The sequence below is a fragment of the Rhinopithecus roxellana genome, chromosome 4 (genome assembly GCF_007565055.1).
Source record: "Rhinopithecus roxellana isolate Shanxi Qingling chromosome 4, ASM756505v1, whole genome shotgun sequence".
Lineage (NCBI taxonomy): Eukaryota > Metazoa > Chordata > Mammalia > Primates > Cercopithecidae > Rhinopithecus > Rhinopithecus roxellana.
The window spans coordinates 21,417,840-21,441,099 of NC_044552.1; the positions used below are offsets into that span (position 1 = coordinate 21,417,840).

General features: G+C 42.1%; 1 protein-coding gene across 1 annotated transcript; it reads right to left on the minus strand.

Annotated features, from left to right (window-relative positions):
- Positions 1-2,308: 2,308 nt before the first annotated feature.
- On the minus strand, positions 2,309-12,753 carry ZKSCAN4 (zinc finger with KRAB and SCAN domains 4). The gene is given in 6 exon segments (XM_010374526.2): positions 2,309-6,030; positions 6,032-6,567; positions 7,553-7,676; positions 8,634-8,716; positions 10,261-10,408; positions 12,331-12,753. Coding segments are annotated over 6 exon segments (1,638 nt in total). The 3' UTR covers positions 2,309-5,706.
- Between the last annotated feature and the right edge of the window lie 10,507 nt (positions 12,754-23,260).

Below are 23,260 nucleotides of genomic sequence, written 5' to 3' on the forward strand. Positions count from 1 at the left end.
AGGTTTCCATGTATACATTTTAATAAATTGGTTTTACTCACTGGGGCTTTCTTGAAGATTCGTTTTTCTTCTCACTGAAGCACATGTTTCAGTGGTTTGTATAGCAACTGCAAATTCTCTCAGGCTTTGTGTTAACATGTTTTTATTTAACCCTTACCCCTGAATGGTAGTTTCCATGTGTCTGCATCAAGTTAGAGAGCCCTCATTAACTCAGTCTGCTCAGGTTGACAGTTGTATTCTTCAGCACTTTAAGTACTTCTTTTTAGACTTTTATTTTAGGTTCAGGGGTACATGCACAGGTTTGTTATATAGGTAAATTGCAACAGAGTGAGACCCCCACCTCAAAAAAAAAAAAAAAAAAAAAAAAAACGCTGAGGTCAGAGAGGTAATGTGAAGCCAGACTGTGAAGAGCCTTGCCCACTTCTGTAAGGGCTTGGGCTGTTAATTTTGGTGAAAATGGAAACCACTGCAGGGTTTTGAGTGGAAGAATGATGTGTGTGATCCAATTTAGATTATGCAGGGATTTAAAAAGGGTTATTCTGACTGATACATTGAGAAGAAACTGTAGGGGGGACTTATTTGTAGGCTTCCATAGTAATAATCATGGGAGAGCAAGAGTGGCTCAGACCAGTATGGTAGCAGTGGAGGTGGTGAGAAATGATCAGCTTCTCAATCTACCTTAAAAGTGAGCTACAGGCCGGGCGCGGTGGCTCAAGCCTGTAATCCCAGCACTTTGGGAGGCTGAGACGGGCGGATCACGAGGTCAGGAGATCGAGACCATCCTGGCTAACATGGTGAAACCCCGTCTCTACTAAAAATACAAAAAACTAGCCGGGCGAGGTGGTGGCGCCTGTAGTCCCAGCTACTCCGGAGGCTGAGGCAGGAGAATGGCGTGAACCCGGGAGGCGGAGCTTGCAGTGAGCTGAGATCCGGCCACTGCACTCCAGCCTGGGTGACACAGCGAGACTCCATCTCAAAAAAAAAAAAAAAAAAAAAAAAGTGAGCTACAAATCAAAACCTAGCAGGTAAAAATAGAGAGTAGCTCTCAAGCTTTTCCAAAGCAAAGACAACATCTTGTTCATCTTTATTTCCTTAGTGCCTGAGCATAGACATGACATAAGCAACTGGGGGTTGTTGAATGAATGGTTAGGAATACATAACTTGTTTAGAAATAGGGAAAGCCTAGTATTTCTGGAAGCAGATATGCAAATACTTTGGCTGTCAAGGAATCTTGATTTACTTAAATAATACAAAAGAAAAAGTTGAGTCAGCCAATTTCCACATTCACTGATCTAAGAGGAACTCTTTTAGGTGCTGAGGTTACAATGAAAAGCCAGTCATATATCTCATATATCTCATGTGTCCCTCGTATCTCTCAGCCCCTCAGCAGGCCTTGTATACCCTGTGCTATAAGTGGGTCTGTAAGGCTACAAACTCCATTTCCCAGGCTCCCAATGCTTATGGGCAGAACTGGTGGGAGAGAAAAAAAGGGAGAAAATTGTTAAAGGTTTTAATGCTTTAGTTAATACCTGAAATGATAGTTATTTTCTGACAGTTTGGAAATTATGCAGTCCATTGTCTTACTTAAGAATTCATTGAGAGGAAAGGAATAATCATATGGTTTATTACTTGTATACAAATAAGTTACATTAGGATTGCTTTCCTAGATCCCTGAAAACCTTGCAGTACCAACCTTAGAAATGGCAATAAAAACAGGAATTTGAAAAAATGTGCAGAGGATTTTGGGTAATCTTCCAATTCAACAACATACACAAAACAGGCAGGAATATACTCCAATGTTCAACCATTAATTCAGAAAGGAGTGCAGGAAATCTTACTGCATTCAAATTCCAGGGTCATAGGTTGACATTGTAAATAGAAGGGGACCACAAATGCCAGAAACTAAGTAAGAAATCTGGGTAAATACAACACAACAATGAAAGGATATTTCTATAATAAGGGAACATGATACATATAAAAAAAAAAGTTCACAAGAAAGGTAGTCATGGAAAATATTAATCCCAAAAAATTTCTGTCATAGCAACTCCCTTTGAAATGTACAAAAGAGAAACTACTTACACAAAGCTGACTGAAAAATAAAGCTTCCTTATTTGAATCTATCAGACCCAATTTTGACTATCATGAGGAAAAACAAAAAATGGACTAAAACAGGTATTTAGAGAAAAGTAGATAAATTGAATTTACTTAGTGGTTAAAGTTCTTATGAATAAATTGAGGAAATGGTACCATATAGGTTTGGGAAATTATTCGAAGATAAGAAGACCAATACTGTCAAATAGTTACAGGACATTTTTAAAATATAGTCTTTATTATTAAATAATTATAATACCTTTATATGGAGGTTTCCATTAACAAAGTGTTCAATCTCAACTTCTCTACCAATTAGCAACATTTTCAGAGTTTTTACATAGCACTTCTTATTTGTATAAGCAGATCCTCAGAATCCTGTGAAATAAGTTGTCACTCCTACTTTTTTTTTTTTTTTCACTAAAGGAAGAGGCAGAGAAAGTCTTTTGCAGAATTATATACATCTTTGCCAAAATTAAGAACAAATCCAAGAGTGCCATTCATCCAAAGCTTTTTTCATTGTAACCATTCATTCTATCGAAGTAGAAAAAAATGCTATAACAGTTACTATTCAAGCAAAGGGAGAAAAAAGAAAATAGAGGATTTCTGCACTGCTTCAGTTACAGAAATGAAATAGAATGGCAGACTAGTTACCACTAAAATTCCTAAAAACAATTTAAGAAAATATGAAAAGTGACATTTTATTATGCTTTATATACTGCTTATATCTTAACTAAATAGTTTATTTTACTGGATCTGATTTCACTGGAAAATAACTTTTTTGGCCATCCTTTTCAATAGGCTACAGATAAACCCATTTTATAATTCAGCTATTTATAAACACATACCTCTGTTTTATACAAAAGTGGAGTATCTTAAAGACTGTAAGCAAAATAATTTTTACTTGATATTATATAATACACCAGATAAAGTTTCCTAGATAGTATTTCGATTATGAAATATCATGACTCCCTAGTGCTTACTGAATAAAATTTAAACTTTTTGCTCTGGCACTGAAGGCCCCTACAATGTCCCTATCTCTTAAAATTTGCTTTATTTACTCAATTAGACAAAGTTGTTGTGAGTCCATTCAGTTTTCTAACATGTAAAGCTGTCCACATAATAATAACAGCTTGCACAGCTGAAAGTATCCTTTTCCTTCTCTAAATTTCTATAAGCCTCAGTTTACCACTCATAAGGCATTTATCATTGCACTGCCTTATTTGTGTGTAAGTCTTACCAACCTGATTGTAAGGCCTAAACCCAAGTGTGTATATACACACACACACAAATAGAGGCTTTATTTCTTCCCTTGTCTAGCATAGCAGACACTGAAAAGTACTTTTCAACAATTATTTTCCTCCTCTACAGAGAAGACTTTTAGGCTTGGAGGCGCAGGAGTGAAAGGAGGCACAGTGGTCCTTAGTTAATCTCAGGAGGTTATATTCATATAATACTTTCTGGTTTGTAAAAAGCTTTCACATGTATCTCTTCATGTAACATCAGAAACAAATACCACAGAAAAGTGAATAGAGTTGTCTGTAATGAGTTTGAGTGTGTAAAATCAGAGCTATTAGCAAATATTTAGGAAAAGTAAAAATTAAAGGAGAAAAGGAAATGGCTAGCTTTGTGGAAATAACATAAATAAAGCTGATTTTAAAGAAATTAAAAGGCTAGAAAAGATTGAGTGGAGAAAGTCTACAGAACTTTGGAATGCTAAAGAAGTTTTAAATCAGACTGAAAAGAAGGAGATAATGAAGGCAATAAAAGATTGTAGGGAACTAATAAAGGGAGAGCTTTATGGTTTTGAAAGTGTCTGGTCAGCCTGTGGTATTTCAGAGCAGAAATCCAGAAAGGGTATTTGAGAATAGATAAGAACACTATGCTGGTGACTGAATAAAACATGGTCAGGTAATTCATCAGAAGCAGAATCCATTCATGAAAATCTGGCAATGCTGGAAGATGGTAATAGGCACTTGAGCACTTCAGAAATCAGTCTTTAAGCACACAGGTGATTTGGGTGAAAACAGAAGATATCAAAAAATTCTTATTTCTTGTGAATAACTCACAGCATTGAGCCTTGACATCACATATCAACACTTTGGATATTGTAAAATCCTTTTCATCAGATACTTAGGATTCCCAATGTGCTTCTGAACAGACACATTTTCTTTTTGAGACAGAGTCTCACTCTGAAACCCAGGCTGGAGTGCAGTGGCACCATCTCGGCTCACTGTAACTTCAATCTCCCAGGTTCAAGCAATTCTCCTACCTTGGCCTCCCAAATAGCAGGGATTACAGGCATGTGTCATCAAGCCTGGCTAATTTTTGTATTTTTTGAAGAGATGGGATTTCACCATCTTGGCCAGGCTGGTCTCAAACTTCTGACTTCATGTGATCTGCCCACCTCAGCCTCCAAAAGTGCTGGGATTACAGGTGTAAGCCATGGCACCCAGCCTGAACAGATACATTTTCTCCTACCACTCAAGACGTGAGTTTCTCTCCTTGTAGGCTGCCTCTAACCTGATCTTCCTGTCCACAATTGACAGGGCAGTTTTGAAACCATGAATAATAATTATAAATATTTGGTATGAATCTTCGGACCTGGAGAAAGTTTAAGCTTAGCTGGCATAAGCCTTGATAAACAGTCAGCTATAAACTGGGGAAGAGGGACACAGATGACGTCTTAGCACTTGGTTAGGCCCAAGATAACTAAAAGGTAAGAAACAAGATGGTAAGTCTTACAGAATGTCTTCAAAATTCATAATAATCATTTTGATCTAAATTGATAGGTTGATTTTTATTTACCTGAATGTGAAAGATTCCCCCTAAAGCATAGCAAAATTAATGTAAACTAACATAATTAACATTGACTAAACAGTGGAGTTCTATGGATGGAGCAATCTCACAATGTCTTAATGATAAAGAAGCTGTTTAAGGCATTCTTGTCATCTGTACTATCATGGTAGAGAAATATGGATTCCCCCACCTCAATTCTGAAAACAGTATGTACATGGCAACAAATACACTAGACTGACCCAGAATCTAGAACCTCAGAGAAGAATACATAAACAAAAATGGCATAAGTTAGAAATTTCTCAGAAATACAGACAACATCAAATTTTTGGAGCTACAAAAGCCATTTTACTGGTACATTTAATAGATGTTTATTAGCACCTATCATGCAAGGCACAATGAAGAGTAAAAGACCTCATCGATCTGACCAATTTGTGAAAGATTCATTAGAGGCAAAATGAATGGTCAGAGCAGCAGCCCCCCCAGATCAGAGCCATCCAACCAGATGTCCTAAAGTGCTAGCTGAGGGCAATTAACAAGTCCAGAAGGCCATTTAAATCCACTGGGTGAGAACAAACTATTTTAGGTCCTACAACTTCCAGACCACTCTCCCATGGCCTCCTATCAAATGACTTCTTCTTCCAATTACTTTCTAGAATGTAGAAGATAACTCATCATCTCAGCCAGACTACATTTTCCCATACCCAATGATGTATAATAGTAACTAAAGCCCTGGTCCACAACTTCTGTAACCATTAAGGGCTCCAAGGTGGCTTCAGTTCAGTGACAAATGAGCACCAATGTTGGCATGAATACTGTGGGTCACTGTGAAATAATTTTTTTCCCTACATGGCTTCTCTGATGTTGAACAAGGTATGAAGTTCGAGTGAAACCTTTTCCACATGTATCACACTGATAGGGTTTCTCACCAGTGTGGATTTTTTGATGTTCAATAAGACTTCTATTCCGGGTGAAACTTCTCTCACACTCATTACATTTATAAGACATGGGAGCCTCAATATTTTCCCACTGGCTTTCCGTCCTACCCTGACTTTCCCAGGACTCCCCATGCTCAGGATTCTGAACATTTTTATCACCATGAATCCTCTGATGTCTCAGGAGATGTGAATTCCGCCTAAAGGCTTTTGCCACACATATTGCACTGGTATGGCTTCTCCCCAGTATGAATTTTGTGATGTTCAAGGAGGCTGCAGCTCTGACTGAAGGTCTTCCCACAGTCATCACACTCATAGGGCTTCTCCCCAGTGTGGGTTCTCTGGTGTTTGATAAGATTTGAGCTGTGACTGAAGACCTTACCACATTCTTCACACTCATATGGTTTCTCACCAGTGTGAACTCTCTGATGAATGACAAGGGCAGAGCTCCCAATGAAGGTCTTCCCACAGTCTTCACATTCATATGGTTTCTCGCCAGTGTGGATTCTCCTGTGTTTAGTCAGGCCTGAACTTTGAGCAAAACTCTTTCCACATTCATGGCAATAATGTCGCTTACTCCCTACAGCATTTTTCTGCTTTCTTTGTAACCTGCCCTCCTGTTCACCAGCTTCTGCACATGTAGGATTCTGGGGAATGTCTTCCCTCAGGTGGCATATCTTCCCATGCTCCTTTTTTGAAAGTTTCTTGACTGGAGGCAAGTCCCTGCTCTCAGTCTGTATTTCACCACCTGAAACAACAAATGGCCAGCAACTGTGGGTTATGCCCTGCCATGGGCGGAAAGCTCTGTGATGAGTACCAGGGAAGCAAGAATTACAGAAGTCTATATATGCCCAGGATGAGGATTTAAGTGCTAGAATAAGGATGGGAATAAAAGGGGAGAACAGGGGTGCTGGGGAGGAGGGAGACCTAAGAATGAGAATGGGGCCACTGGAAGGGTTCAAACTGGGAATGGAGGGAAAGTGGTGAGGACCCAGGACTATGCAGGGGACATATGTGGTGGTTCTAAGCTCTAAGAATAGTAAGGCAGGGCCATGCACCTAGGATTAGATTTTGAAAGGGCTGAGCAGAGGGTGATAGTAACAGGGCAAGTGGAAGGATTTCTGAAGCATCTGCAAGAAATGGCAAAAGCAAAGACTAGAAATTGGTGATGGATCAATGACATGGGCCGTCGTCTCTAACTGTGCCCCAGGCAGAGGCAAAGTTCTCAAACAGAGCTGGCACTGGCACTAGGAGTTCTGAGTTAGAGTCCCCACTATGCCACCAACAAGCTATGAAATTTCAAACAATTGAGGTAATTTACGCCTCTGTACCCTCAACCCTAAGGTCAGGGTCTGCAGTTGATGTCTAAGGTTGCTTCTGGCTCTCACATTTTGAATCCATGGCTCATTTCCTGAAGAGGCCCCCCAGCTTTCCTCTTCAGTCAGGGATAGGAACAAGAGGACATCAACATTTACTGAGCATCTCCTATGAGCCAGACCTGTACTAGGAGTTGTGTCAATTTCACCCCACTTATCCTAACTAGAACACTGGCATGGCAGAGGAGAAAGCAAGGTCAGAAGGAGTAAGAAGCTAGTAGTCAGTAACAGGCTTTCAGGGATGGTGATTCTGAATCCAGACATAATGGGGACTCAACAGCTTCTAACAGCCCAATAGGTTCTAATACACAAAAGAATGCCAAGCAATCTTAAGACAAATTAGTGTCTCAGTCTTACCAAGGGAGACCAGGTTGCTATGGTTCTCCTGCTTTTCATCTCTGTAGATGTTCACCTGAGATGAATCCAGCTGTGTCCACCCAGGAGAGAGGGTCAGAGCCACATCTTCCATTTTCAGCAACCCCTAAAACAATATAGGTAGTCCTAACTAGCTCCTCTTGCCTAAAATTACTCCCAAAGCAAAGAATGAACATCACCTTTAAAGAGCAAGTGTGGCACACCTACACCGATTTAGCTTTATCTCTAATAACGTCTTTACCAAAAACACCTGCCAAATGAAAGAAATATTACACACATTTTAGAATAAGTACTTTCAATAAATATCGAAACAGTCCAGAAAGTGAAAAGGTTTGGAAAACAAGGGTCAGTGCAGCAAAAGGAATGGAACTATGTCGAAAATTTTCAAAAGATTTGCAGTATGCTTTGGCAAAGTGAGGGTAGAGGTTCATTTACATTAATAGTTTTAAAAATACAATGAAATCTAGGACTGAAGGGAGAAAAAATAGGGGAAAAAAGGATACTACAGAGCCTCAAACACTGAGATCTTCAAGCAGGACATGCAAGGCTGCATAGTAAATTGAAATCTAGGTTGAGAAAAGATTGTTCATATTGTAATATAAATAACTTTAAGAGACTATGCCTTATCTGACCTTTCAGGTATAAGTTCTCTGAGGGCAAGGGCCAGGCCTTTATATCCCTCACCAACAGCACAGCTTATTATATTTTAAAAAGCAAAACAGAATGACCATCCCAACAAAACCTTCAGTTTGCTTTTGCGGAACTGCCCTTGTTGAAGAAGAAAAATCACGTTGAGGAAGAGGCTGACCTAAGAAATGTAGTAGGAAAGATCTGAGAAGCACAAATAACATTCCAAGGTTATTGTGAAACAGGAAAATCCTCTTAGGTAGGCACCAAAATGAAGGTAGACAATAATAGGCAACTTTGGGATAGATGAGAAAACTCAAATCCATATAGATCTAGGATAGGGGTGGGGTAGGACCGGGGAGGGAGGAACCTAATGCGGAGCCCAACAATAGTGAAAGGTATAGGGTGCTGGGGAGGGAGAGGAGCTCCAGCTCACCTGGGACCCTGGAGTGACCCTGGAAGCTACCATTGCATCTTCTCTGCAGCACCCTCCCTGGGCAAGCCTAGGAACCTGGAGAACTAAGAAGGAAAGAAGCTCTGGATGAGAACTACCCTAGTATTCAGCCTCCCCGCCTTGCAAAATCCAAGTTCAAAAACTGGGGCAGTAAGTTCTGGCCAATAAGTTTATACAGAATGTGTTCCTTCCAAAAATGCCTGATTCCCACCAGCTCCAGCCCTAGGGCCAAAAGAAATCTGGTGTGCTCTGCAGATATACAAAAACCACGTGCAGAATCCTTGGTAGGAGTGGTGAAATGAAAGCAACATAACAAAGCTTTCCATTTGAAGACCTTTGGGTTTTGAATTTTGCTAGGAGATGGGGAGTAAAGAGGGTTTTTTGTTTTTGTTTTGGTTAAAATGTCTTTAGTAGACGTTAGGATGCTTTCTACTTCAGGTATGAAAAACTAGGAGGAGGCCAGGCACAGTGGCTCATCCCTGTAATCCCAGCACTTTGGGAGGCTGAGACAGGTGGGTTGCCCGAGTTCTGGAGTTCGACACCATCCTGGGCAACCTGGAGAAACCCGTCTGAACCAAAATTATAAAAAATTGGTGGGTGTAGTGGCATGGGCCTGCGGTCCCAGCTACTCAGGAGGCTGAGGTGGGAGGATTGCTTGAGCCTGGGAGACAGGTTGCAGTGAGCCAAGGTCTCACCACTGCACTCCAGCCTGGGTAACACAGTGAGACCCCCATCTCAAAAAAAAAAAAAAAAAAAAAAAGAAAGAAAGAAAAGAAAAGAAAAAGGAAAAACTAGGAGGAGTCAAATAAGGCTTGGTCCAGAAAGGAGGAAATGGAAGACTGCTTAAATAGAACTTGCTCAGACTCAAAAGAGAAGTAGAAGAAACCTTAGGTTTCCCTACAATAAGTCAATTTGCAAGGGGCAGAAAACAAGTTGGTTTAGGCAAGGAACTCTGCTGAGAAATAAAGATTTCATGTTGGATGGCATGTCCAAGTGTTGTATGTCTTAGGAATCAGCCCAGATATTCACAGCACGTGAGGAACAGCATGGAACACACAGCTGCTTCCTGTTAAGTGATTTTCACTCTTCTAGTTATAGACTACAGGGTTTAGATTTACACTCTTCTATTTGCAGTAGTCCTACTATCTCTGGAATGTTCTGGCTGGCTTTACAAATTCTGCCTTATTTTCTTCATAGCACTTACCAATATCGAAAATTATATTATTATTTGCTATCCTCCCTGCTAGAATGTAAGCTCCATCAAAGCAAGAATTCTGTCTTATTTGTGGCTCTCTCCCCAGTACCTACAACACTGGCTACCACAGATGAGGGCTCCCTAAATGTATCTTTAATGAATGGAAATCACTATGTTGTTTAAAAAACTGATTATTTCTAGACATCAATTTTAATAAAATAGGATTTACTATGTCCTAGTTTGGTTAGGAAAGCTTTTCACCATTGTTTGAAATTTCTCTTTTACACTCAGTCTTAAAATACAGTCTCTCTGTAAAGAGCATATAAAGTAACTGTAAATGGATCTTTTGAGTGATCCTTAAATAAAATTGGATGAAGTCTATAGAATTCATACAACCCAGAAGAGAATACTCACCTCTGTCTTGTAAGGGCTGGGATCCCAGAGATTCATGCTTGAACAGAGCCTTCACTGGCTGGCACTGGTTACTTTGAGACCCTTGAGTTTGTGTCAACAGTGCCATCTTGCAACAGAGCATTTCTTGCCCTTGATCACCAACTGGAACCTAGAAGTCATTATTTTAGTTATCTACCCAACATTTCTATGTTTTCCATGTGCAAGTGATTTCTATTTTCTAGCCACTGTTTCTGAAAGCCTTATGATATTAACACAATTCATATAGATAACAACCCTATGAGCTATTATTTTGGATTTTCGTGATAAGTTGCTGAAAACGGAGATGTGGCCCTGATCCTCTCTCTTGAGTGGACAGCATTTTTATTGTTGTTGTTGTTGTGTCTTTTTTTTTTTTTTTTTTTTGAGATGGAATTTCACTCTTGTTGCCCAGGCTGGAATGTAATGGCATGATCTCACCTCACCACAACCTCCACTTCCAGGGTTCAAGCGATTCTCCTGCCTCAGCCTCCCTAGTAGTTGGGATTACAGGCATGTGCCACCACACCCAGCTACTTTTTGTATTTTTAGTAGAGACGGGGTTTCTCCATGTTGTTCAGGTTGGAATGTAATGGCATGATCTCACCTCACCGCAACCTCCGCCTCCGGGGTTCAAGTGATACTCCTGCCTCAGCCTCCCTAGTAGCTGGGATTACAGGCATGTGCCACCACACCCAGCTACTTTTTGTATTTTTAGCAGAGATGGGGTTTCTCCATGTTGGTCAGGCTGGTCTTGAACTCCCGATCTCAGGTGATCCATCTGCCTCGGCCTCCCAAAGTGCTGGGATTACAGGCATGAGCCACTGTGCCCAGCCAAGGGTGGACAGTGTTTAAGCAGCTTGCCCTTGTCACCCAGCCTGGGCAAGGTGCTTTTAAGCAAGCTGCTTAAATAAGTGGCAATGCTAGGATGGGAGCTCAGACAGAATGACTCCAGATCCCATGTTCTTACCATTACTCTAGGCTCCCTCATATACATCTGTGTGTTTATGAAAACCCTTTGGACACTGGTGCTAAATTCTCAAAGAATACTAATATATTTTCTAATCTGAAAAATGAGGATAATAATTTCTACTTTATGGGGTTTTGGAGACCAGTAAATAAGATCACAGTATGTGAAATCACCTAACACAGGGCCTGGCACATAGTTATGTCCTCATTAAAAGCAGGTTTCCTCCAGACATTTATAGCTAAATTACAGTTTTCAAGTTACTGTTTCATGTGCAGCTCAGAATTTCCCACATCTTTTATGAAGAATGAAGCTAAGAGATTTATAATGACTTCCCACTGCTACACGGCTCGGGTGCAAATAGACCTAAGTCAAGAACCTCGGTATCCAGCTCACCAGTTAGAAGGCTTTGGCCACACAGGTCCTCTGAGGGTGTGTGCACAGGGACACAGGACAATGCGAAGAGGAAATAGTCCCTCATAAAACAGGGAAGAACATGGAGGTAAAAATCGGCCCACTTTCTACCAGAGGTTCATAACCAGTGGTCCATGGACTTTCTCCCAAGTGGTCCATGAACTTAGGACAAAAACTAACCTTATTTTTACTGGTCTTTAAGAGAAAGTTAACATTTCCTTCAACTATGAATGGAAGCAACAAATCAAGGTAGCATAAGCAGTACCCAGGACTTTGTCACCAATAGAACCTGCACATGTTTTCACATCACATTACAACCAGGCAAACAGATGCTTATCACCATTCTGAAACTGCCAATTATAAGCCCTGTCCCTAGGTCTTATTATTTAGTGCACTAATAAAAATCCACATATATTACTTTAATACAAATTTAATTCTTTGCTAACTGTATGTCATTATGGTTGTGTTCTTTTGTAATCCTTTATAGTTTGTTTATATATTTAAAAATATAATTCTGAGAAGGAGTCCAGGGACTTCACCTTACTGCCAAGGAGGTTCACGGTACAAAAAGAGATGGAGAACTCCTGGATCTTAAAGGAATGCCCCTCACTCCGATCTGGGATTTCAGGAGGAAACAGACCACAGCGCTCAGATACTAAACCTGTTCTTTCTACCTGCGGCGCCGGTTCATCCAGGTGCCTCTCCAAATACTCCAGTAGCACCACCACCTCCTCCCCGCTCTCTGGATGCTGCTCCCGCACCCAGCTCTGCAGATTTCCCGGCAGGATGGTCAGGAACTGCTCCAGCACCAGCAGCTCCAGGATCTGCTCTTTGCTGTGCATCTCAGGCTGCAGCCAGTGTCGGCAGAGTTCTCGGAGCCGGCACAGCGCCTCGCGGGGGCCCGCAGCCTCCGGGTAGCGGAAGCCTCGGAAGCGCTGGCGGGAGCGTTCGGGGCCCCGAGCAGGGCTGCAGGATGCGCTCACCTCCGCCGTCAAGGCGGAGGCTTCCTCCTTCTCCACCTTCACGGTCAGAAGCCCCGTCTGGTCTTCTGCAGACTGGGCGTCCAGGGCTGCGTTTTTTCTCGGTTCTCTAGCCATTCTGACCCAAGGCAGTACTCGGGTCTCACTCTAGTTGCGACCTGTATATCTTCAGAGGATTCTGGAAAGGTGGTAAATTGTCCAGTAAAACTGCAAGTGGTCCCCCTCCTCTCATGCCCAGAGACCCAGGACACTCCTGAGGCGCAGCTGCACAGATCTCTCTTATAGTCCGTGCCCTTGCAGGGTCGTCCTCTGCACTTCACTCTGAATCCCACAGTAAGTATCCCCAAAGGATGTCTTTGGGAGTGAAAGTGATCACTCTCCAGACATAGGAGGGAAATTGAGGATGGAGCACAGGAAGCCTCGCTGGGAACTAAGGCAACTTCCTGGGCTCTCTAGGAAGCTCCTCTCAGTGGTTGTCTCCGAGTTAACCCTTTAGCTACCCTGTCCTTACCACCACACAAGGGAAGGCAGTTAAGGGAAAGAGAAGCAAAGGATGACATACACTGGATCATAAGAAATAGGACTGAGTCTTTAAATCCTGGAAGGATGCCGCTGTGGCTCATATTTCTTTCCTATGTAAAGCTTGCTTAAGCAGCTGGCATAAAATTAACACTAAAATTGAGCTGGAAAGCAGGGGTTCCCCAGAGCCCTAAAAACTCTGGCAAGAGGACCAGAAACATCAAAGCAGCGGAACACATCACCAGGCACTTGCCTGGAGTGAGCAGTGGCTACCCTTGGTCCTTCCCCACTCACCCCCTTAATCTGTCACTTTTTTCCTCCTCATTAAGGTCAAACTACTTGAAAGAAAGCCCCCCCACCCCGACTGTAGCCCTCACCTCCCACTAATCCTTAATACACTGTCCCACTCCCCCACTCACCACTTTGCACATTCCGTGGCTGCTTCTCTGGCAATCAGGCTTATGCTGCTCTCCACCTTCAGAAACTCTCTAGTCTCTGGCTTCAGGGATCCCATTCTCTTCTGCTTTCTTCCTTCCTGTTTCTTCCCAGCCCCCATTCACAGTCAAGCACAGTGGCTAGATACACAGGTAGCCAGGTTACCTGTGTAATCCTGGCTTTAACACTAACTGGCTGGGTGAGCTTGGTAAATTATTTACCCTCCCTGTGCCCGACTTTTCCAATCTGTAAATAGGGAAAGTAATAGTAGATAGGGATGTTACAGGCATTAGTAGGGATTAGATAATATTGAGAGCACTCTTGTGTAAACTGCTTAGAACAATGCCTGGCATGTGATAAACTAGGCCTATCCTATAATAGGGAGAAAGCCTTGAGAATTCTTTGAACTAGATGGGACTCGATTTTAAGCCGTAATTGACTGTAAGTTATTTGGCTGGACACTTCAGTAAGCCCCTTTCTGCCCAGTGGAATGGAGAAGCTACAAAATGCAAGTTCAGTAATTTATTAGGGGAAAAAATACCATGTCAGTACTTCCCTGAGTTTTTCTTTCTCTGCCTATGCCTCTATGTTCCAAGGATTAGGAAGGGAAAGAACTTAAGAAAATGAGAGGTCCCAAAGACTGTTGCAAATGAAAACTGCTACAAAATATCTTTCTCTTGATGAGCTACCACAGAAGGTAGAGGGCACTCTCCCTGGCGTATCCTTATAAGTGAACTTGAATATAAGTAAGTTTCTAGATCCTAATATTTACAGAAACAAGTTAAGTTAGCAGTTTTCACACTCTGTGTCACAGAAAATCACTGGGGAGCTTTTAAAACATCCTGATACCTAGACTGCAACCAGAATCAATTAAATCAGAGTGTCACAGGATGGGACTCAGGCATGAATAACATCTTTTTGTTGTTTTTGTTTGTTTTGCGACAGAGTCTTGCTGTGTCACCCACAGATAGAGTGCACTGGCACAATCTTGGCTCACTGCAACCTCTGCTTCCTGGGTTCAAGTGATTCTAGTGCCCCAGCCACCTGAATAACTGGGATTACAGACATGCATCACCATGCTGGTCTCGAACTCCTGGCCTCAAGTGATCCACCCACCTCAGCCTCCCAAAGTGCTGGGATTACAGGTATGAGCCACCACTCCTGGCCAACTTTCCTAGGTGATTCCAACGTGCAGGTGAGTTTGAGAGTTAAGGAATTAAATGACACTTTAAAAAATCAATCAGCCAAATCCAGCATGTGGAATATTCTATAGAACAGAATGATGCAGGACAAGTGAGCCCCAAAATTAGGGCTTAGCTCAAGAGGGTGCTTTGCTTTGCCCAGGGAAGAGTTCAAGGGCAAGCCAGTGGTATGAGGCAACAACTTTTATTGAAGTGTCAGTGTATAGCAGCAGCAGAGGTACTGGTCCTTACAGAGCAGGGCTATCCCCTAGGCAGTGTGCCCAGAGTAGCAGCTCAGAAGCAGTTCTGCAGTTACATTTATACCTACATTAAATTATATGCAAATTAAGCATCCGATTATGCAGAAATTTCTAGAAAAGGGGTGTTAACTTCTGAGACACCTGGTCATTGCCATGGAAAGGGGTGGCAACGTCCCTGTGTTGCCATGGCAATGGTAAACTGACATTGCACATTGGTGGGTGTATCTTGTGGAGAGGTGATTTTGCCTCTTCCCTCTTAGCTAGTCCTCAATTTGGTCAGGTGTTGCAGCCCCACTTCTGGAGTTGAATTCTGCCTCCTACCTCATTCCTCCCTCAGAGATTAGATATGCCTTCTTAATTTTAAGCAGGCTGCAGAAGAGCAGTGGTCCATCTTCTGTAACTGCTTCCTGCTTAGTTTATGGGTATAGGCCCTGCCTAGCACTGGAAGAGTACAAATCTCTGGATACCATATCTAAGGGCAGGATGCTTTTATTTTCTGGGTCAGTAGATGGGATGGGTTGGAAGCCTTTTGACAGCATTTTCTTTATCTGGAACTGTTGTAATTTAGAAGACACAGATTTTATAAAGAGGTTAAACAAGCAAGGGCCAAAGATTAGTAATAACAAGATGGCTATTAAAGGTCCTAGGAGAGATAAAAACTAGGTGAGACTTTGAATGGCACTTTTGATAATTGACCAGATATAGTTGGAGTCAGTGCCCTGATTATAGATATGTAACCGGGTAGCTTACTTATAGATCTTGTGAAAGTTAAACTCAATCTGTTCAGAGTTGTTCATACATGTGCAGCAGGTTTTATTAATAACTGCACAGACTACATCTTGTTTGGCTAGTAAATAATCTATACACTGGGGCTGGCAAGTCAGGGGCTCTTCTCTGGGCATTCCAGATACCCATCTTGTGACACTTTTTCAGGATGGGTAACCCTGAAGGGTCAGGTTACTTAAAGCATTTGCTAATAATTGCACTTTTGGCTATTGTTAAACCTCTTTTGCCCTGTCCCTATTGTTGTAAGCTTTAAAGGCCACATTTAAAAGGCTCATAGGGGTTTGAGGTCCTATTGCTGCTTTTTGTATCTTCCTCCTAGTGTAAGGGGCAGATTGAGTAATAAAATGCATACCTAGGAGAACTTGTCCTTTTTGGGAGTCTGGGTCTGCATTAGTATATTTTCTGAGTGTTTCACCAAAATGACCCTGAAATAGAGTGGGATTTTCTCATTTTCCCTGAGTTATCTCTATAACCTTGTCGTAAATGATTGGCTTAACCACACAATTTTTCCTTCACTTTTTTTCTTTTCATGGCACAGCAAGCAAATGGCAATATTTGCAAGTCATGACAAGTTAAATCAAAGAATATGGTAAAATGTATAAACCTTTTTTTTTTTTTTTTGATTCTCTGAAAACTGGCCAAATTTTTCCTTGTATAAAACCAAATTATAGATAGACAATGCCCCATGTACTCTAAGTGTTCCTCCATTTCCATCAGCTACCTCCTGCAATGGACATAGGTTTGACTTTAGGGGCTTATATGGTGCCCTACTCCTGGTGGTCCTGGTTGGGCTTACTTTTTTGGGCCCTAGGGGGTAAGGGCTTGGGCTAGTTGGATAAGGGGAAGGGGTGCCTGATGACCTTGAGTTAGAATCGTTCATTAGAAAATTAATGGGACTACCCTCAGAATAGGACTGAGGAGACTTCAGAGAGGGCATAGGCCTTCTACGGGGGAGCTACTTGGAGAGGATCCCTTAGGTGTGGCTTTCTGGTGTCTGGAATTAATGTGAACCACTACAGAGCCACAGAAGCCTGTGCATAAGAGATCTCTATTTTCCTTTTTTTTACAGAGCAAATCTACTTGTTAAATATCACTATGATGTAAAGAACCATGCCTAGGTTCTTTCTCTAGTTTAAATTTACTCCAGTTGTCTACAAGCCACCCTAGCAGCAAGTCTCTTGGGATGCTCACTGTTGTCCCCATGTTTAATAAAGATATCTACAGGAGTTTCAATTACCCTAAGTTTATTTTACTTTTTAAGAACGAGTCTCACTCTGTCACCCAGGCTGGAGTGCAATGGCGCGATCTTGGCTCACTGCAACCTCCACCTCCCAGGTTCAAGTGATTCTCATGCCTCAGCCTCCCAAGTAGCTGGGATTACAGGTGCCCGCCACCATGCCCTGCTAATTTTTGTGTTTTTAGTAGAAATAGGGTTTTGCCATGTTGCCTAGGCTGGTCTCAAACTCCTGGGCTCAAGCGATCCACCCATGTCAGCCTACTAAAGTGCTGGGATAACAGGCATGAGCCACCGCGCCTGGCCTAGTTAGCCTAAGTTTAGCAAATGCCTAGTTACTTTTCCCTTTTAATTTCTCACTTTGTTCTACAGAGAAGGCATAATTGAGGGAGCAAAGTGTTACAAAAGTGCATTATGAGCCGAGCTATGAATGGGCTGTAGAATGTTGAACCTATATTTTGCAGACAGCAAGTGTTATGCGGAGAGAGGCTAAACAAATGGTGACAATGGAAGGGAGAAAGGAAAAGGGGTTGCCCAAGGGGAAATCTCGGAGGCCCTGACTTGCTGGAGAACCTACCTACCAGCAGAGACACTGAAAAAAAATGTTTGGGTAGCCACTTGTTTACTGCTGTAGGTGGTTGGCTGTCATGCCAGGGGATTGGGTATTCCCAGCTTCTTCAACCAAGAGGGCTGAGCAAGGCAGTTATAAGCGAGCACAAAGGAAGGGGACTGCAACTGGCTGTTAGGGAAGTAACTTCTAACTTTAGGGCAGACAAACGTGAGACCAATATTTTCCTAGAGGTAGGGACTGTAATCCACAATCCTAGAGGGAATGTCAATGCTGAAAACCCCAGAGCATCTGCCGGGGCAGCCGAAAATACCAAAACCCGGAGTACCTGAGTTTCAGCCAGTGAGGGTCTCCTCACCCAATACTGAAAACCCCATGGAGGCTGGACATGGTGGCTCACGCCTGTAATCCCAGCACTTTGGGAGGCCAAGATGGGTGGATCATCTGAGGTCAGGAGTTCAAGACCAGCCTGGCCAACATAGTGAAACCCCTTCTCTACTAAAAATACAAAAATTTGCTGGGCCTGGTAGTGCATGCCTGTGGTCCCAGCTACTCGGGAGGCTGAGGCAGAAGAATCACTTGAACCTGGGAGGCATAGGTAGCAGCAAGCCAAGATCATGCCACTGCACTCCAGCCTAGGTAACAGTAAGGCTTGGTCTCAAAAGAAAAAAAAACTGAAAACAAAACATATATTTTAGGACTGAAAATGACTGGTGGAGCAATAAAATGGAGTCAGAGGAGAAAGAACTGGGGGAAGATGTGGCAAGGATATGCTTCAAAGCACTCAAACAACAGGGGACTTTTAACTGACCACTTATCCAAAGACTTTTACTTCCTATCTTACCCGATATTAGGGGGTGAGGTAGGGGAGCACAAGGAACATTCACTTATCCTCAAGATAAGTGGCTCTGACCGATCTTTCACATGGGACCCAGGTGAAAGTCTCTCCAGATTTCCTCAGCTTAGGTGGGCTCAGCTGTCACATGGGGGACCAAGATGGGGCTGGTAACCCACCGGCCTGCTGGTTGGAGCAGTGGGTCCCATATGAGGCAGCAGCATTATGACCACTTACACATCCACTTGGCTCCACCTGTCAGGGAAAATGGTGGCTCTGGAAAGAACCTCTGGTTACTGTTATAGCTCTGTAGTGTTGGCAGCTCTTTATTGTTAGAGCTCTGGCAGCCTCAGTCACAGACTGCCTTGCCATCTCTCCATTCACCTTCTCACCAATCACCATCTCTCACTGGTCTCTTGCTGTCTTGCTGACTACTCTCTCTCATCATCTCTTGCCAATCACCACTTCTCTGCTGATCACTGATCATGATCATCTCTTTTGTCTCTCTGCCTTACTACTGTCTTGCCTTCATGCTGATTGCCTCTTTCTCCACTGTCTCTGCTGTCTTCATCCCATCTGGGTTGTCAGATGATGCAGGACAGGTGAGCCCCCAAATGGGGCTTAGATCAGGAGCGTCCTTTTTTTATTTCTTTTTGCTTGTTTCATAAAATGTATGAATCAATGGTTCTCAGCTTAATTCAGGAAAGAATTCAAAGGTGAGCTAGTGGTGTTAGACAGCAGCTTTTATTGAAGCAGTAATGTACAGCAGCAGCAGAGGTACTGCTCCTTTGCAGAGCAGGGCTAACCAATAGGCAACATGTCCAGAGTAGTACCTCAGAATCTGTTCTGCAGCCATATTTATACCCACTTTTAATTATATTCAAATTAAGGAGCAGATTATGCAGAAATTTCTAGAGAAAGGGTGGTAACTTCCTGGTCATCAGGTTGTTGTCATGGAAAGGGGTAGCATGGCAATGGTAAACTGACATGGCACATTGCTGAGCATGTCCTACAGAGACATGCTTTTGCCTCTACTCTGTTTTGGCTAATTTTCAATCTGGTCTGGTGTCAGCCCCACTTCTGGAGTCGAGTGAAGGCTCCTACCTCAGAAAGACCTAGATTCTTCAACAAATAAATGGCATTAATAAACATTCAGAGGAGAAAGGGGAACTATAGATTAAAAGACACTGAATAGACTTATCAACCAAATGTAAAGGTAATGGTAAACCTTATTTGGACCCTGATAAGAACAAAACAATTGCAAAAAGACATATTTGAGACAATTGGGAAAATTAAAACACAATGATATTCATGAATTACTGTCAATTTAGTTGTCATAATGATACTATGGTTATGTTTTTGAAAAGTCCTTATTTGTTAGAAATTCACGCTGAAGTACTTGTCCTTGTAAGCTGATATAATGTCTGGGATTTTGCTTTACAATACTCAGAAAATAAAAGAGGAAGAAAAAAAGAAAACACCACAAACATGATAATTGTTGAAGTTAGGTGAGACACATATGGGAATTTGTCATAATATTCTTTCTACACTTACATATGTCTGACATTGTCCATAGTAATTTTCTTTTAAATTTAAAAAATCCTACCTTCCTTCATTCCTGAATAATTCAGTCCAAAATCCATTAGGTGGGGCCACAGGAGATGGAGGAGGAGGTGGCAGTTCAGCCTAGAGTGAATTAGGACCCCAAGTCGAGTGAGGAGAATGTCACATGGGTGAGAGGAGGAAACTATGGTAGCAAAATTGACATATACATTACTACCATCTATTCCACAGGCCTCATTCCAGTTTCAGCAAGCTGTAACATTTGAGGTCTGAGCCCAACTGAGATAAGTGAGAAGGCATGGGGAAATTGATTATATACAGGAAAGACTGATCAAATAATCAGTTACAGTCATCCTTTGGTATCCTTGGGGGATTGGCTCCAGGACTCTCTCAGGTACCAAAATTTGAGGATGCTCTTTTCCCTAACATAAAATGGAAGAGTATAGTATTTGCATGTAACGTATACCCAGTATACTTTAAGTAGTTTCCAGATGTACTTATAATATCTAATACAATGTAAATGCCATGTAAATATTTGTTACAATGTATTTCTCTATTTGCATTATCTTTTTCATCATTGTCAAGAAAAAAAAAAACCCTTTTTATCTGAGGACTGCAAGCCCTTTTAAATGATCAGACCCAGAGAAGCACTGATATGCAATAGCACTCATGTCACACTCCCCTCTTGAGCTAAATAATTTCCTCTTGAAGGCACTTGCTTATGTGGGCTCTGCATAACTGTCCTCATTTTGGCTTAAGTGAACTCTTTCAAATAGTATTTTGTGCCTCAGGTTCTTCCTGTTGGTCGACATTGTATTGTTATTTTCAATTTTTTTATTTTAAATGTTTTTTTATCTGTAATTGGTTGAACCCAAGATACAGACAGCCCACTGGTCATATTAGCATCCAGATTTCTCACTGTCAGAGAAGGGAGTTACAAACATAAAAAATAAAAGGCCAAAATGAATCCTGCAGTATTGGGTTAAAATTAAAGGTGTCGGTGTGAACTCAATGTTCCACTATCTGTAGTTACTTACAGAAATAAATATAGACATAGGTATGTAGGTGTGTGTCATATATACACACACACACACACACACACATACACTCACACATATGTAATTCCCACATGAGCCACAGGTCTCTTGGAAATGTTGTCCAAAAGACCACCAGAATGGCTAAATAGTAGAAAAGAGGGCTTTATTGGTTATACTAGTTTTCAAACTGGGAAGAGATCGTCTCTTGCGTGGACCAAAGATACCCTCTTCCAGGAGGGAAAGGACAGGTTGGGCTTTATGCTTCACAGTGTATGACAATAAAGTCATACATATTCAGCAGGTTTGGGGGAAAGCTGGATATATTTATGAGGGGAGCAGAGTTCATGTGCGGTAAGTAAACATAGATGCAACATACATCCCATGTTCACTTTGGGGTGGCGTGGGGTGGGTAGCATTAAAATGAGGGAGAATTTGGCTCTTCATGTCTAAAGGTGAACTACAGGACACTGAGACAGTTTATATGCAGCCCCTATGAGCTGGCTGAAACTGGCTTAATGTCTACAATTGCTAATCAGAAAATAATGCTTGTAAGGCTGGTCTTCTATTCAGTTGGAGTTGTAGTGCTCTGGGTTATAAATCGGAGTTGGGATTTGCCTGATAGCTCCTGTTATTAGGGCGTTTAGTAAGAATATGACTTTTCTTGTAGCCATCGGAATTTAGAAATTTGCTTTACCAGCAAGGCCCTGAACCATCAAACATAAGCAGGTATACATGAACACATGCAGGTAAGGTTAAGATTGTTTCTTAACTTTAAGGTTCATCTTAGTTGATAGAGGTGTGTCTATTTTGGTCTCTCAGATCACAGAGACAAGACTCTAAAAAGATGACACCTTTTTAGCACTGATCAGGGTCGGTGTATTTCAGCCTTCCACTGACAAAAATCTCTTTTCGTTCTCCTAAATCAGAGGAGTCAAGGAGAGGCATTTCCAACTCTTGGAGCTACTGTGGGTTTGAGCATCACAACAAACAACACAAACTATTTGGGAGCAGCTCTTCCTAAGAATATCCCTTCTCCCCACTTCTCTCACTCCCATGTAAGAAATCGTCCATTACCAATAGAATTGATAAAGGGCCTAAAAATTTAAAGAAAGGTAACAAAAGCCAGTCATCAAGACACTAAAGGTAAGGTGCTCCTTATAGGAAAAAAATAATAAATAACAATAATAGGAGATCATTATTACATCATGCTTACTCCATGTAAGGTACTATTTTAGGTGCTTTACATATATTCATTTAATCCTCGTGGACACAATCCTCACAGCCTTATCTAATGGGTTAGGTGATATACATTATCTCCATTTACAAAGATGTAAAATGCAGCACAGAGAGGTTGCGGATTGGCCAGAAGTTACACAGTTAGCAGGACCCAACCTGACAGGCCAGCTCTAAAATCCAGGCTCCTGACCAGTAATGCCAACAGTAATTTAAAGGGCTTTTAATACTGAACTTGTCTCTAAGGGCAGCAAAGATTTAAAGGCTCTCATTTTTTAAGGCCTGTGACTATAACCCAAGAATCACGTCTCCTAGCGAATTAAGGCACCAACCCAGAGAACGGAACCCCAGTCCACAACACGGCCCTGAACAAAAAGGCTCTTCTAGTGAGCCCTTTGTGGAGACCACGGCCCAAAGGCTTCCTGGGAAGACAGGGTTCAGGGAATTGGGGAGGGTCGGAGGCGGGAGGAAATTGGTGAGGGAGGGATTCCCCCCCCCCACCACACACACACACACACACACACACACACACACACACACACACAGACACACAGGGACCCTAAGAACTGCATGACAGGTCAGAGAAGAGCAACCGAAGGAGGCGTGACCGCACATCTATAAGCAGATTCCGCGTGAGCCCACATCTGTAAGCGGGTTCCCAACCGGCTTCTGCCATAGACCACACACTGACAGTGTCGGAAACTAACAAACCATACACAAAGGGCGGAACACAAAGGCCACTTCCGTTCCTCTCTAGCCACCTACCTGACAGACTCTGTGGTTTGCCAGCCCCCAACGCGTCTTCTTCCCTCCAGTGTCGCTGTTAAAATGACTTTTAAAAATGATTCTTTCAGCAAAGGGAGAAAAGGATCAGAGATATGTCTATATTTTGCTAGATTTTTGTGAAGATAGAAGAGATTAATAAGACTTTAATATATATTTGTTTCGATCTTGTATATTCAGAAGAAACACC